The sequence below is a fragment of the Lynx canadensis genome, chromosome D3 (genome assembly GCF_007474595.2).
Source record: "Lynx canadensis isolate LIC74 chromosome D3, mLynCan4.pri.v2, whole genome shotgun sequence".
Lineage (NCBI taxonomy): Eukaryota > Metazoa > Chordata > Mammalia > Carnivora > Felidae > Lynx > Lynx canadensis.
Genome location: NC_044314.2, coordinates 62,658,929 through 62,675,640, shown reverse-complemented (window position 1 = coordinate 62,675,640; position 16,712 = coordinate 62,658,929). Strand labels below are relative to the sequence as shown.

Genomic DNA, 16,712 nt, shown 5'->3' with positions numbered 1-16,712 from the left:
CTTAAGAAATCAGTCAAAACACAGAAAAAAAAAATTAAGGGCAAAGTTGTTCATCTCTGTATCATTAAAATGGCAAACAAACAATACAATTAACTGGCAAAACACAGTAAAATGTTGTAGTATCTACCACTATCCACCAGAACCATCAAATAATCCATTCCTGATTCATTGTGCAGACTGTAACATTACTAATTTCCTCTTAAATATACAAAGAATCATCATAATAAGTGAATAAGAATTTACACAGAAAAATGGCTTGAAACAAATTCACAAAGTGTTTACAATACTTACCTCTGAGAAATGAACCTATAAATGATTATTTTTCTTCTTCACACTTTTTCTAATTTTCTTATACTGAACATATATTTTTATTAAAGAAAAAGGAAAACAAAAGGTAAGCACCTACCCTGATAAACTTGTTCCAGATATTTCACTAGGAGAAGAATGACTCAGTGGAGAGGAGGAAGGTCTGAAGCTTTCCTGGTCGTCCTCTGAGCTGTGTTCACCACGCTCAGGAGAGTGATTTTTCAAATCTACCAGAAAGGTGTTATTTTCCAATGAGAACAACAACAAAATACACCACTTGTGTGCAATTTTGCAAATGTGACCAATTACTTCGACACTTACCAACATTTTTAGGCGCAATTATGGAATGTTTTCCAAAAGTCACATGTTTTTCACTGTTGCTTCCTTCACTAAGATACTCATTTTGGCTCTGATTTTCTCTATTATTTTGTATTTCTTCACACTCTTCTGACATCCAAACGGATGCTACTCCGGGGTTCTTTACTAATGAATAATTATTAGGTATTGGAGTGCATACTGAGGTGGCTGTTTTGTGATTGCCAATATCTGGTAATTTGTTATCAATAGGGTATGTCTTCACATCAACTATTGCACTTTCACTCTCTTTTCTATTTGTAAGAATTGAATTTGGAGAGCTTGCTCTAAATGATTCTTGATTCTTGTGCTCTCCATTTCCACCATAAAAAGTACATGCTGTATTTTTTTCTGGTTCCCTTATATTAGCAGCATCTAAGTCCAATGTATGGATATCTTGTGTAGTCTGTTCTTTTGGTAAAGATAAATCCCAAATATCAGACACACCAGCTCTTGAAAAGTTTTCCAGCCCACCTTCACACCTACTAACTTCTGTTTTTTTAAGGTATTTCTCCATATCAAACATGCTGGATCCATTACTTTTTTCTGTATCATTAGGCACAAACTGAGACACAATGGAATAGTCCTTTTGTTTATCGTCTTCCTGTAAAGTCTTCTCTCTGGTTTTATTTGAAAGTGCCTTGATCATGGCAGCAAGTTGGGAAGGATCAGTACTCACTGATGCATCTGCAATGGCTGAAGCAATGGTGCTTATCCTAAGTACAGAATCACCACCAGTAGGTGGCTTGCTTTTGTATCTTTGGGGTTTGCTACTCATGAAGGAAGTGTCCTAGAAATGAGAAAATTCACATCAGATAAATTTACCTCCTTTCCATGAACATGTACATATTAATTTAATCTTTAGACATTACATAAGATTTAATAGCAACAAGAAATTAATGGTAATACCAATTAATACTGTAACTTAAAAAGACAGCTACTATCAACTTTACTTACAGAGTCCTGGTTTACCCACAAAATTAGATTATCAATTGTCCAAAAAAAAAAAAAAAAAAAATCTTTAGGAGTTAAAGAGATGTTCAATCTCAGTAACTAGACTAAAATGATCTGAGATTGCTAGCATTCCTCATTCATGTCAGAAGCAAACATAAACCCTGTCTAGAAGATTATAACTCCCATGGCCTCAAATCATTTCAATAACTTTTCCTGTAAAAATACACCCCTCCATCAATGAATGACACATGATGTTCCAAGATAAAGTGTCCCAAATCCCAGAGACACAGACCCATGGCGGATATACAGACAATGGAGTTATCAGAATCTAAAACACATCTAAATCTAAAACATAAGATCTAAAATTATACTTAAGGAAATAAAAGACAATATTGAGAACACAGAGGACTAGAAATTATAAAGAACTAAATATACATTAGATTATATAGTTGAAAAATACAATAACAAATTAAGAACCCAGTGGATAGATTTAACAACAACTTGGACTCAAGTGAAAAAAGAATGAGACTTAGAAGTCTGAAAAAATATTCAGAATGAACCATAAAAGAGAAAGTAACAGAAAATACACAATAGAACAGAGAGAACAGGAAAAAGGCATACTCTGAGAAAGTCTAACATACCTGTACCTGAACTCTCAGAAGAAAAAGGAGAGAAATAGAACAAAAAGTTTATTTGAAGATAAACTGGCTGCAAATTTTCTAAAACTTATGAAAGTCAACAACCCAAGATTCAAGAAGGCCTACAAACCCCAAACAGGATAAAACAAAAGGTATCTAAGAACATCCCAGCAAAACAGATTAAAAACCAAAGATAAAAACGTTTAAAGAAGGCAGAGGTAAGATATATTATCTTTAATAAAGTTAGCAATAAGATTGATAGAAAACTTTTTAAATGAAATATGAAATAATATATTCAAATTGCTAAAAGTTGCTTTTAACATAGAAGTCTATACTAAACAAAAATATGCTTTAAGAATAAAGGTGAAATAAAGATATTTTTTAGAGATAAAAACAGAATCCATTACCAGTAGACCCTTATTAAAAGAAATTATAAGGATATTCTTCAAGCAAAATAATATCTCAGATGGAAAGTCAGAGATGCATATTGGTTTTGTATATAATAGCAGTCACCACAACCTTCATCAAATGGCTTATAGGGTTTAAATAGAGAATTAAAATATAAAACAATAGTAACTTGTAAGACTGAAGTGGAATAAACAGTGTTTTTTGGTCCTGTTAACTAAGAGGTAAGAAAAAGAACAAATTTCAATTTTTATTAAACATTAGTAATCAAAGAAAACAGGTTATAATTTCTTAGGTAATTACTAAAATAACAGGAAAATAATATACAATCACCAAATTAACAAAGGGAGGAAACTGGAGTAATATAAAAAAATACTTCTAAAAAGTCCACAAGAATATACCAAAAAAAAGAATGAAAGTGAATAAAAAGACCAGAATTAAATGCCTATATATTGGTAATTCCATTAAATGTAAGAAAGAAAGAATGACTGTGAAACTGGTTAAAAAATAAAATCCAATTCTATGTACTTTTAAGAGACACATCTAAAATATGAAGATATAGAAGGTTAAAAAGCAAAATAAAAAAGATATAACATGCAAACACTAATTAAACACTGAAGAAAGAAAGCTGGTATTACCTATATTAATATCAGATTAGGCTTAAAGCATAATGCATAACTACAGACAAAGGCAGTCATGCACAATGACAGAAGGTTCGATTCACCAGAAACAATTCTAATTTGTACGTACCTAAAAACATAGCCTCGAAATTTTTCAAGCAAATACTGCCAGATTCATAATGAATAACAGACAAATCCATAATAATAGGGTGAGATTTTATAATATCTAAGTAACTGAAAGAACAAGCACAATAATTTTAAGGATACATTTGATCACCATGATTTTGTAAATTTCACCTAAATAAAATATACAGAAGAGAGCAACCAAAGATCACACCACAGGCATTCCTGTCATGTGCATAGAAAGTATTTTCAAAAATTGAACATGTCTCAATAAATTTCAAAGGACTAAAACCCAAGTTTCTCTGACTACTGTACAACCAGGCCTATAATCAATATTTTAAAATTAGGAAAATCCTCAAATGTTTGGAAACTAAGCGATACACTTGAAAAAACCAATGGACCAGAGAAATTAGAAAATACATTAAACGGACTAATAAAGACAGTATGACATATCAAAACGTGATAAAAAAATAGAATAGGATGCAACAAAATCCCAGCTTTCAGGGAAATTTAGATCATCAGATGTTTATGTAGGAAAAGCAGAAAAATTAGGCTAACTATTCATTTCCAGAAGTTAAAAAAACAACAAATTAAATCCACAGAGAATATGAGGAAGGAAACAAAAACCAAAAACTATGAACAGAAAGAGAATAAAATTAATGAATTAATAAAATCAAGAAATATCTGGTAAGAATTACTAAGGGAAAAAAGAGAGAGGCAAAAGAACCAATATATAACAAAGAAGACATAGCTTAAGAACCTAACGTATTAAACAATCACAAGAGGATATTATGGAGTGATATATTTTCAAGTTTATTTATTTAATTAAAAAAATTTTTTTTCAACGTTTTTTATTTTATTTTTGGGACAGAGAGAGACAGAGCATGAACGGGGGAGGGGCAGAGAGAGAGGGAGACAAAGAATCGGAAACAGGCTCCAGGCTCCGAGCCATCAGCCCAGAGCCTGACGCGGGGCTCGAACTCACGGACCGCGAGATCGTGACCTGGCTGAAGTCGGACGCTTAACCGACTGCGCCACCCAGGCGCCCCTATTTATTTAATTTAAAAAAATTTTTTTAATTTATTCATTTTGAGAGAGACACAGAGAGAGACAGCAGGGGAGGGGCAGAGAGAGAGACAGAGAGAGAATCCCAAGCAGATTTGGCATTATCAGCATGGAGCCCAATGTGGGGCTCGAACTCAAGAAATGTGAGATCGTGACCTGAGCTGAAACCAATAGTCGGACGCTTAACTGACTGAGCCACCCAGGTGCCTCTCAAGTTTAGATGAAAGGTTAAAATTCCTAGGAAACTACACTTTATTAAAATGGACACAATTTTCTTAGGTTTATTTATTTTGAGAGAGAGAGAGAATGAGAACAGGGAGGAACAGAAAGAGGGAGAGAAAAATCCCAAGCAGCTGTCATAGTGGAGCCTGAAGCAGGGCTCAGACCCACAAACTGTGAGATCATGACCTGAGCTGAAACAAAGAATAGGACGTTTAACCAACTCGAGCCACCCATGCACCCAGAAACGGACACAAGTTTTAAACATCAGAATAGTCTTATAACTATTAAAGAAATTGAATCAGCAATTAAAAAGTATTAAAGAAAACTCCAGACTCAGAGGATCTCACCAATGTATTCTACCAAAATCTAATAGCATCAATCTTACACTCTTCTGGAAAAAGATAAAAAATGAGACCATCAAAACCTTGATACCAAAACCAAAAAGGCATTCTCTCACAGATGCAAAATTCTAAACAGACCATTAGGCAACCAAATCCAAGTGATCTATAAAAAAGACAGTGGATCATAACCCAAGTAAAGTTTATTCCAAGTGTAGAAGAACGGTATAATATTAAAAAACTATTTAATGTAATTCACCACATTACCAGAAAAAAAAAAAAAGCTTATGTTTACCTTGATAGATACAAAAAAGCATTTGACAAGATTCAACCTCTTTACAAGTTAAAAACAAACTAGGAGACAAATATTAGAAGGGAATTTTAAAAATCAATGATAAAAAAAAAAAAAGACCCTACAGCACATTTCCAATTTACAAATAAAATACTGAAGAGCTTTCCCACCCTGTCAGGAAACCCCAACATCAGCACTTCTCTTCAACACAATTTTGAGGTGTAGTCAGGTTAGCTAGTCAAAGAAATGAAGGTATCAAAACCAGAAAGGAACAAAACTGTTGTTATTCTTAGATGATAAAACTGCATACGTAGAAAAAAAATTATATATATATACATAACATGTATTTCTGTTTAGCTACAAAAAGGAAGAATGGAGTTAAGAAAGATAATATTAAAATATTGTTTGTTTCAAAAAAATATTATTTCAATAAGTTAGCAAGAAATTTAACAAAAGATGTGCAAAAATCTCTGCGCGCACACACACACACATACAAATCATAAAATACAGAGAAAAATTAAAACCTAAGTGGAACAATATATATATTTTCATGAATTAGAAGATTTAGTATTATAAAGATGTAAACTGGACTGTTCTAAGATAAAACACAACCATAATTAAAAGTCCAATAGTGTTGCTGGTTGGTTGGTCTACTGAAGGTGACAATCTGATTTTAAAATATATATGAAAATGCAAAGGGCCAACAACCAAAATACTTTTAAAAGAAAAGTAAGAGAAGAGGACTTATCCAAAACTTATAATATAAAGCCACAGTATTTTAACAGTATCCTATTGACATAAGATAGACCCCAAATGTCTGACATATCTAATGAACATAGAAACTGAATACTATATAGTAATGAAAATAAGCTTCTATTAATACTTAACAACATAGTTGCATCTAGCAAACACAAGTGAAAAAAAATCAAAGAAAAAGAATACATGCTATATGATTTCTTGTACATAGAGTTCAAAAACAGGCAAAATTAATACAGTGTTAGAGTCAAGATAAGAGGAGTAGCATTCAGAAGGGGCATAAAAATGGTTTCCGGGCTACTAGCAATGTTCTCTTTTTTGATCTGGAATGTACAAAGGTGTGTAAATTGTGATAACTCATTGACTCTCAGTTTGCTTTATAAACAAATTTATGTATGTTTATTACGTTTAGTAGGTATGTAGGTATGTAGCATGTATATTTATTATACATTGATTAAAATGCTATTAAACATCAAAGGACATTTATAATAAAACTGAATCCAAAAAACCCCAACCATGTTATACTGCATGTATTTTTCTCATGTGACCTTATGTTGATCTTATACAAGAACTATGACAATGTGGTTTTAGTTTTCCTCCATGGAAGGCTTAAGATACCTCTATTTTGCTGTTACTGGCCGTTAATGTCACATCACTTTCATCCACTTGTGAAATACTCTCCAGTTCTTCAGCCTGAAGTGTAACTGATTCTTCACTTAGCTGTGCTTTTAGGTCTCCTGTAGAAAATACACAGTAATTCAACTTACATCTATATACTATCTCACAAAAATAATCTGTGGGATAAGGACCACTCAACATGATTAACCGCCAAGGAAGAAGTCTTTGTACCCAACATCAGTCATCTTCACAAAAACTGTTTAAATGTATAGTCGCTAAGACAAAGGACCAGGGCATTGTTAATTTGCTTCTGCCAAGTTTAAACTTTGAAGATTGTGGATTTCAATCTCTCCTTTGCAAATACTGACAAACTCAATTAATATTTCAATTAATGAAACATTTCACAAATATATAATAAGCTGAATTTAAAAATGAGTATTCCTTACAATAACAGAAAATCAACTAATTATATATACAGCCTCTTTATCCCAACTCCTCTATTGGAAGACAGGCTCTTTAAGGACTGGAGCGTATTTTGTACAATTTTATACGATATGTTAGCACCAGGCACCACACTAGCAAAAAGTAGCTGTTCAATAGTTGTATGTTAAGCAAGAAAGTCTGATTTTAAATATATATCATGGATATTAATCATACTTAGAGACTATCATAGTCCAAATCTCAAATAGCTTTTTAAAAAAATTTTTTTAATGTTTATTTTTGAGAGAGAGAGAGGGAGATAGAGACAGAGTGTGAGTGGGGTAGGGGCAGAAAGGAAGACACAGAATCCAAAGCAGGCTCCAAGCTCTGAGCTGTTGGCACAGAGCCCGACATGTGGCCAGAACCCAGGAACCGTGAGATCATGACCTGAGCTGAAGTCAGACACTTAACTGACCGAGCCATCCAAGCACCCCCAAATCTCAAACAGCTTTTTAACCAAAAGTCTACTTGAATATAATAGCTACAGTTCATTAACCAAGTAGTTCAATTTTTTTTTTAACTCAGTAGTTTAATAGGCCAATTTAACTAGCCCATTTGAACAGATTATATTTTATTTACTTTGGGTTTTTTACAAAAGGGTTTAGGTGGGTTTTGGCTGACTTGTTTCCACTTTTGATTAAAAAGGCAATGTGGCGGGGGGGCACCTGGGTGGCTTAGTCAATCGAGAGTCTGACTTCGGCTCAGGTCATGATCTTGCAGTTCGTAGGTTCGAGTCCCGCATCAGGCTCTCTGCTGTCAATGCAGAGCCTGCTTCAGATCCTCTGTCTCCCTCACTCTACTCTTCTCCAGCCTCTGTCTCTCAAAAATAAACACACATTAAACAAAATAAATAAAATAAATAAAAAAGGCAATGTGGGGTGATAGAAGGATAAAATCTGTGACTAATAGTGACAATATCCAAGGTGATGTATACATTTTCACTCATAAAGAATATGATCACACAACCACTAATTTATAGGTTAAAAAAAAAAAAAGGTTACTAAAAACTCCTTCATTTAATCCATTACCTGAAAATACATCATGGTTAACATGAGCCGTTTCTTTTTCCAAATTACTTCTTGATACATCAGATTTTCTTAAGAGAGCAACAGGTTCTCTCTTCTCTGGTGATCTAATAAAATAACCAAATGATGGCTACAAAATAAACATGTGAATTATTTCCTTAATTTCAACTACTTTGAGAAATTCTAGACTATTTTATTTTACTATGGGTAACCTAACTAAATGAATTCAACAAAATAATTCTGTTCTTTTCATTTAAACTTAAATTACTAGAGATAAAATTTAAAAGTCTAGTTTTATTTCCTTAGTGCCATCTTCAATCATCAAAAATAATATGTCAAATAAGTCGCTCTTATTAAGAAATCCAACTTCAAACAACCTAGAAATGACATTTCGTTCCTTCAGTAATTATTATTGAGCACCTACTGTGTCAAGCACTATTAATCATAGGGTGACATGTCAATGAGAAAAAAAAGACAAAATTTCCTGCCTTCCTGGAACTTACAGTATAAGGATATTTATTTTATACACTACGTCCTTGAAAATCTTTGTTAAGATTAGGTATGTTCTTAGCAGTTAATGAGCCGGGAATTCCCACTTGTCTTTATTATAGAACTTTCACATGATAGACCTGAAATGTAAATTCATTAAATGCACTCAATTTTCCACTGATCTTTACCTGGGAATTTCTTCCCTTGATCCAACAACCTGAATGCAAGTAACATTTCATAACTAAAACGAAAACAGAAACTCCAAATGATAGATCTATTTTTCCATGACCTGGTGCTTTATTTAGTAAGAAGGAATTCATTAACTCTTCAACTTCTCCCCTAATGTAAAAAATCGATCCAGGCAGGATGTTAATCCTGTCTCTCTAAAGCATTTATTTTCATTTTTTAATTCACTACACAGACAGGACCCACAGTTCAGTTTCAAATTTGAGTTCTGTAATTCAACTTTGAGTTCTAATACCATGGCTATTATTTCAAATTATACTGTTAGTGAAATCCAGTTTTAATAACCACTCCCTCCAATAACCCAACTCCCTATATGGAATTTATCAAGCCTTTTGACTCTACCTCCAAAAGAAATCTTGAATCCTTGATTTTTTTGTGTCCCTACTATCATTCTAGACCCCAGCCTTCACCGTATCTCTTCCCACGTGCTAAGCCTCTGCCTGCTTCTATTCCTCCTTTTTGGTTCACTGACCCTCTCCACCCAGGCTCCATATATAATAGCACCATTTCACACATGGAGATGAGGCTAGCACCATGACAAAGTTGCTCCCTGCTTCTAAGCACTTCTTCCCAGTTCATTTCAGATGCACCCAAGTCCTACAAGGATCCCACATGATCTGGCCCAATCTTCTACCATTAAATCACCCCACCCCTCTCCCCCATTCACATTAGCTCCACTGTTCTGCTTTCTGATCCTCCACAGGCCACTTCTAGTTCCTACTTCCAAGCCTTCACATAGAGGGTCTCCCCTTGCTTGGAACACTCTGCCTCCATATCTTTTGGCAGCTGCCTCCTTCCCATCATTTAGGTCCCAGCTCAGTAACATCTCCTCAGGGGCCACCCCTGACCACCACAGCTATAGCAACTCCTTCTCCTTAGCATGCTTCATAGAAATTACCACTGTTGCATTTTCAAATTTTTACGTGTATTGCCACTTATTAAACAAAAACATTCCTATATTTCAAAACATGTTTTCAGATAAGAGGTTAAAGAAAAAATCAATCCTCGATTTCTTCCCATCAACTAATGATGTAACAATAGCAGCATCAACTACCAGGTATTGAATACTTACTCCAAGTTAATCTTGGTGCTAACTGCTTTGTGTGTCCCATCACACTTAATTCTTATGAAACCCTATTAAATAGCGCTGGATTTTAAAAACTAGAAAATTAAGACATAGAGGAGTTAAATAAATTGTTCCGTGTCACAGAATTAGTTAAAAGGTAGAACTAGGACCGGAGTCAGGGTCTGACCGACTATAAAACCTAACCTATCTACCACAGTCCTAACATGTCCCTATTCTATCCCTGCTGTAAAGATACTATGCTGTAGCTAATACCATCATACCATTCCAAATATAAGGTCTGGTGAATTCAACCACTTGTAGCACGTATCATACTTACTCTTTTCACATTGTAACCACCACCAAGGCAACCAAGAGCTTCAGATCTTTGAGCAAAGAACTCTCCTAAAGACAGGCGTAAATAACTGGCATCATCTTTGTCCAAATCTGATGTGCTAAGTGATTTCCTCAACAAACTGTAATTAATTGAAGTTCCCCAAGACGTATCCCCTAGTGCAGCTGAAGTGTTTTGGGCATCTATATTTTCTTCCTAGGGAGAAAGTTATTGTTTCATTTTATTTCCCCAGCAAGGCTTCTGTTTTTCTAACATGCAAAAATAAAAAATTTAACTAAGAAAATGTAAGCATTTTAATTTTTTAAAAATTTGGACAAACCTCAAGCTCAAGCAGCTAATAAAGCAGCTTAATTTCTTTACATAGCATTACTTCATTTTGAAACATGGTTAAGGGGCGCCTGGGTGGCTCAGTTGGTTGAGCATCCAGCTTCAGCTCAGGTCATGATCTCACGGTTCATGAGTTCGAGCCCCACATCGTGCTCTGTGCTGACAGCTCAGAGCCTGGAGCCTGCTTCGGATTCTGTGTCTCCTTCTATCTCTGCCCCTCCCCCACTTGTGTTCTGTCTCTCTGTCTCTCAAAAATAAACAAATGTAAAAAAAAAAAGTTTAAAAAAAAAACATGGTTAAAAACTATAGAGAGATCTTTGAAGCCTATTAGGGTGATTTTAAGCGAATTAAACATTTAGTATGTCAGTTCTTTTTCAATTAATAATTGAGGGTATGAAGGAAAGAGCAGAAATTGTCTAAACATGAGCAAATAAGACATAATTCTATAAAACTATGTACCTATCCAGAAAGAATACAGGTATATTTTAAACTTTGGTTAATGCCAATAAAATACAAACCTGCATAAATTGATGCTCTTTATTAAATTCCTCTTCATCTTGTGCAATCAAATCCAATGCTTCAGCTTAAAAGAGAATCAGTTTATATAATTAAATTATACTAATGCCTAATTAAATACCAACAGATAAATAAAACTTATCTAGTTAGGAAGATGAAATAAAGAAATAAATTTGAAAAAAGTATATGAAAGCTTTCATCATGCAACTGATGCATCTGTATTAAGTATGTAAGTCTGTGATTCTCAAAGTTTTGGTAATGAACATTATACTGTTAGTGTTTTTATCAGTTACTAACTTGCCCTAACTTAATTAACCAAAGGGGCTTTACAATGTAAGCTTTTTATTTGTAGAAGATTCACATTAACTTTAGCCTTTGAAGATTTTGGCACACCTGATTTAAGGTACCTGCCCATGAATACCTGTGAAATTTTATCTGAACCATCACGACGTCAAGCCACTCTCTAAATTTATTGTGAAGAGGTGGGCTGGGGTGCCCAACCACCTGTTTGCCCAGGACTGTCTCAGTGTTAGACTGGAAAGTTCCGCATCCCAGCAAACCCCACAGCCTGAACAGATGGAAACAAGTGGTCACCCAACATCTGCCCTCAAAGCTCTCTGCCTGCCTGCTGCCCAGGCTGGGCCTCTGCCTGGTACTTCAGGAGAATGGCTGAAATGGGAAGGGTGCATGCAATCCAGAAGTGTCCACCATGGCCCAAACAAGGGAGATGTCCCCCTCTCTCATTATCCATCAGGGGCTAATCAGATCCAAACTGCCCTTTTGGAAACCCGACAGTTCAACATTAATACCTTGAGAGACCAAATGAAAATTGAAACAGGAGAATATTTCCAATCAGGAAAAGCAGAACACGAGAGATAGCTCAGATTCTTACTTGTTAGGACAGTGTTCATCCTTTACCTTGTGAGCCCATCATTTCTTATACAAACACATCCTTAACTTAGCAGTCTATGAATGGGTATGAAGACAACCATGCAATTCTCAAAATCACATGAAAAATATAATCTTTCACATAAAAATTTTTCTATGAAGATTCTCTGTAGGGCCCATGACTCCAAGTAAGTTAAAAACCATTGCCTTAAAACATAAAAGTATCAATCAACCAAATGTAACAGCCAAAGAAGGGAAAGTAGGAAATCAGGCCTAATGAAGATAACCCAGAAAAACAATTTACTTCAATGAGGTAAATACTGAATGTTCTTTAAATCATTAAGTAAACAGTTCCAAAAGCTGTTTATCATATCCCTAAGTACTTTTTCCCTGTACTTTAAGAGATTCTTCAATTAAAGAAAAATCTACAGTACCATTACCTTGAATGCTCATCACAAATCAGTCAGCAATTATGAAAAAACTTCATTTTTTATAAGACTCTATGCCCAATTCTTTGCCAAATCTCAAACAGTCCTTTCAAACATCTCCTGAATACGTTAGTAGCTAAAATTTGAAGCAGCACATATACCACAGGCCTCAGGCCATGTTTAAATCCTAGGCCATAAGCTGAAGTGATGTAGTGATTCAGATGCATGGAGCTGTCAGAGAGGGGTAAGACAGAAATGGGGCAGAGGAAGTCGTATCTCTTAAGTAAACTTCCTGAATAAAGTTTGTTAAGTAGATAAATTTTCGTTTCAAATGATTCTGACATTATGAAATTACGCCTTGGTCCCACCTTCCTCTTCTGAATTATATCTCCTCTTACATTTTCAAAATTCCCTTCCTCTTTCCTATAAAACTGCTTCCACTGCATTCAGCTCCCCTGACCCTGATTTCCTGACCCAGTTCATCCTTTCTTCCCTTCCATCAAACTTTTTTCCATAGTTTTCCATAATCATTTTCTCCATTTCTTTACCATCCATGCTACTCATCCTTTCCAACCTGCTCATTATTGTTTATTCCCGAACCACAAGGATGGCTTCGTTAAACATCTCTTTTATTTTAGTTTTCCTTTAATAGTGACGTACCCACACAGTTCAAAATGCAAAGGTACACATATGTACAAGAGTTTTCAGAAGTTAACCAAAGACATAAAAGGGAATTCAACACTGAAAAGTCTCCCCCTCATCCCTGACCCCACATCCCACACCTCCAGAAGCAATCAATAGATAAAATGCTCCTGAAATCCTGATTTGAATCTATTTGTTTTTTTTTTTTTAACGTTTATTTATTTTTGAGACAGAGAGAGACAGAGCATTAACAGGGGAGGGGCAGAAACAGAGGGAGACACAGAATCCAAAACAGGCTCCAGGCTCTGAGCTGTCAGCACAGAGCCCGACACGGGGCTCGAACTCACGAACTGTGAGATCATGACCTGAGCCAAAGTCAGACGCTTAACCAACTGAGCCACCCAGACGCCCCTCTATTTGCTTTTTGAGTTCAAGTAGCTAGGGATTCTTGCAATCCATTTCTTTCTTTCTTTTTAAAAAATTTTTCCATTTTATGTATTTACAAATATGTGTGTCCTCCCTTCTTCCACCTTTTTACACAAATTTCAGAATATTTTATGTGCTTTTCTATGTCTGGGAATTAAAGAATTTATTTTAGGGGCACCAGTCAGTTAAGCGCTAGCTCTTGATTTCGGCTCAGGTCATGATCTCATAGTTCAAGAGTTCTAGCCCCGCACTGGGCTCCGTGCTGACAGTGTAGATAAAGCCTGCTTGGGATTCCATCTCCCCATCTGTCTCTGTACCCCCGTGCGTGCTTGCTCCCTCAAAAATAAACTTAAAAAAAAAAAGAATTTTAGTGATTACTCCATACTAGCACCTAAAGAGCCCTTTTCCATTTTTTTAATGACCACAATGTATTTCTTTATATGGATGTACCTTATTTAGTTAGTCCTGTTTTGTACATCCACATTGCTTCCAACCTTTTGTGATTATAAACAATGTATAAGTAATAACCTTGCACATACATCACATGCCATTTCTGCAAGCATAATTGAAGAATAAGTTCCCAAAAGAACTGTTTGGTATGTACATTTGTAACTTTGTTAGATGCTGTAATACTGCTCTACTTACATGCTGTGCCTATTAAAGTACTATAATACCTGTTTTCTTCACACTGTTGCCAACATAGTTATAGTACCAAATTTTTAGATCACTGTCAATGAAATAACTGAAAAATAGTATCATGGAGTGGTTTTACTATGCATTTCTTTCCATGAGTAAGTTCCATGAACTTTTTTGGAATATTTAACAACCATTTTCATTTCATTTTCCATAAATTTTGTTTACACCTTTGCCCAATTCTACATTGAGTAGCTAGTCTTTTTCTTATTGTTTGTTAGAACTATTTACTACTAGGAAAATGGGCCTTAATCTGTAACATGAATAGCAAATATTTTTTCTCAGTTTGATCACTAATTTTTAAAAACTATTCACCAAAGCACAATATACATATGAAAAGTATATATAAGTGTACAACTCAATAAACACAACCGTATAGCCAGATCAGTACCCCAGACGAAGAAAGAGAACTCTACTAGCACCCCAAAAGGCCCCTCGAGCTTCCTTCTCATCACTACATGCCCATCCAAGGGTAACTACTATCCTTACTCCACAGGGCAGGGTACATTTAAAATATATACAAATAGATCTACATAGCAGGTATCCTTACTCTGCTTTATTTCATCCTACATACTTATGAAATTCATGCATGTTGCTGCAAGTAGCTACACATCACTTATTCCCATTGCTACATAGCACTCCAATGTATGGATAAACACAATCCATTCTATCATTAATGAGAATTACGGAGTTTCTAATTTGGAGATAAACATATAATGCTGCTATGAATATTTCAGTGTAGATCTTTTGGTTAACCATATACCTGTACACTGGATATATAACTCTGGTGCAGAATTACTGAGTCCTCAAGTATGAAGTTCATAAAGTTCACCTCTAAAAGCTCCTGCTAGACAAGTTTCTGAAATGGTTCTATCACTTTACATTCCCACCAGTTGCACATGAGAATTCCATGACCACTCACTTTCTAAGTGATACAAATGTCAGAATATTTTATATGCTTTTCTATGTCTTGGAATTAAAGAATTTATTTTAGGGGTGCCTGGGTGGCTCAGTCAGTGAAGCCTCCAACTCTTGATTTCGGCTCAGGTCATGATCTCATAGTTCGTGAGTTCTAGCCCCGCACTGGGCTCCATGCTGTACAACTATCCACTATCCAGTCTGTACCCCCTTGTTCTTCCTAAATCAAGATGTCATTGAGCAAGCTTTAACTGTAACTTAACTTCCAATTCCTGGCTTATACTTCCAACTACCGAGTATCTCCACCACAAACCACAATTATCCAAAATTCTACAATCTCTTCTGATTTTCCCATCTCAGTTCATGGTATTGCCATTTTCCCAAATAACTCAGACCACAAACTTCAATCTTTTCTTGCCTTCCTACTATCTCCTGAAATCCAGTCACCAAATCCTAACCATTTTATTGCCAGGTCTTTCACCAGCTGTTTGCTTTTCATTCTGTGACACCTAGATTTCTACAACATCCTAAGGAATCTCCCACTCAACTGTCCATCAGTACCAGAAGATGACTCACAAAGGTAGTTGGACAATCAAGTCTTCAGTGGCTACCTACTGCTTGCCAACAAGCCTCAACTCCAACATGGTAGTCAAAGCTCAACCCACTCCCTGGCCCTTTATACTTTATACCTTTCTAGCTTCACCTCTTCACCTTTTATTACTCTCCCCTTCCAAAGCTTGACATAAATGCTAGCTACATTAGACTATCTGCCAGTCTCAAAACATACCCAGACTTCCTCATTTCATTGTCTTTCATTAGGTTTTCTATCCATTTGGAATATCTCATGCCCTCAAACATCTACCTCTTCAAACTCTTACCTCAAAAGCCACCTCCTATATGAAATCCCTGTCACCCACTCACACAAAAAAGTTTTTTCTGCTCTAAACTCCAAAACCATTTAGTTTGTGTTTCTTATGATACTGACTGTTGTTTTACACTCTTGTCTTATCCCTCTTGACTGATGAACAATTGCTTAAAGGCTGGAAAAATGCCTTATTTATCTCCACCATTCCCATCATTAGAAGTTTAAGAGGAGCTTAGTACAAGCAGCAGTTAGAATAACTTCTTCCTGTGGCATGTTCTGAGGCTATGAAAAATAAGACTAGGCTTGGGGAGCCTAGGTGACTCATTTGGTTGAGCATCTAACTCTTGATTTTGGCTCAGGTCATGATCCCCGGGTCATGGATCAAGTCACTACGTCAGGCTCTGTGCTGAGTGTGGAGCCTGCTTGGGATTCTCTCTCACTCTCCCTCTGCCTCTCTCCCGGGCTCATGCATGCACACTCTAAAGTATGTATTATGTATGTATGGATGTATGTATGTATGGATGGATGGATAGATAGATAGATAAATAAATATATAAGAACAGGCTTGACAGGCCACTGAATGCCTTTCCTCATGGCAGGTTTAGAGGTGCTCAGGCACTGGAGGCCTCAGTGGCAGAGCATCTCCATAACCTAAGGCTC

At 35.6% G+C, this 16,712-nt stretch overlaps 1 protein-coding gene across 2 annotated transcripts in view; it reads right to left on the bottom strand.

Moving 5' to 3' along the window:
- CEP192 (centrosomal protein 192) overlaps positions 1-16,712 on the bottom strand; it is a 138,777-nt gene that overhangs the window by 71,835 nt on the left and 50,230 nt on the right. For both annotated transcript variants that reach the window (XM_030336254.2, XM_030336256.2), the window contains exons 13-18: positions 11,195-11,259; positions 10,335-10,544; positions 8,200-8,326; positions 6,692-6,810; positions 628-1,450; positions 407-533 (exon numbers count right to left, since the gene is read on the bottom strand). In XM_030336254.2, coding sequence (XP_030192114.1) covers positions 407-533; positions 628-1,450; positions 6,692-6,810; positions 8,200-8,326; positions 10,335-10,544; positions 11,195-11,259 — 1,471 coding nt within the window. The remainder of the gene's footprint in view (positions 1-406; positions 534-627; positions 1,451-6,691; positions 6,811-8,199; positions 8,327-10,334; positions 10,545-11,194; positions 11,260-16,712) is intronic.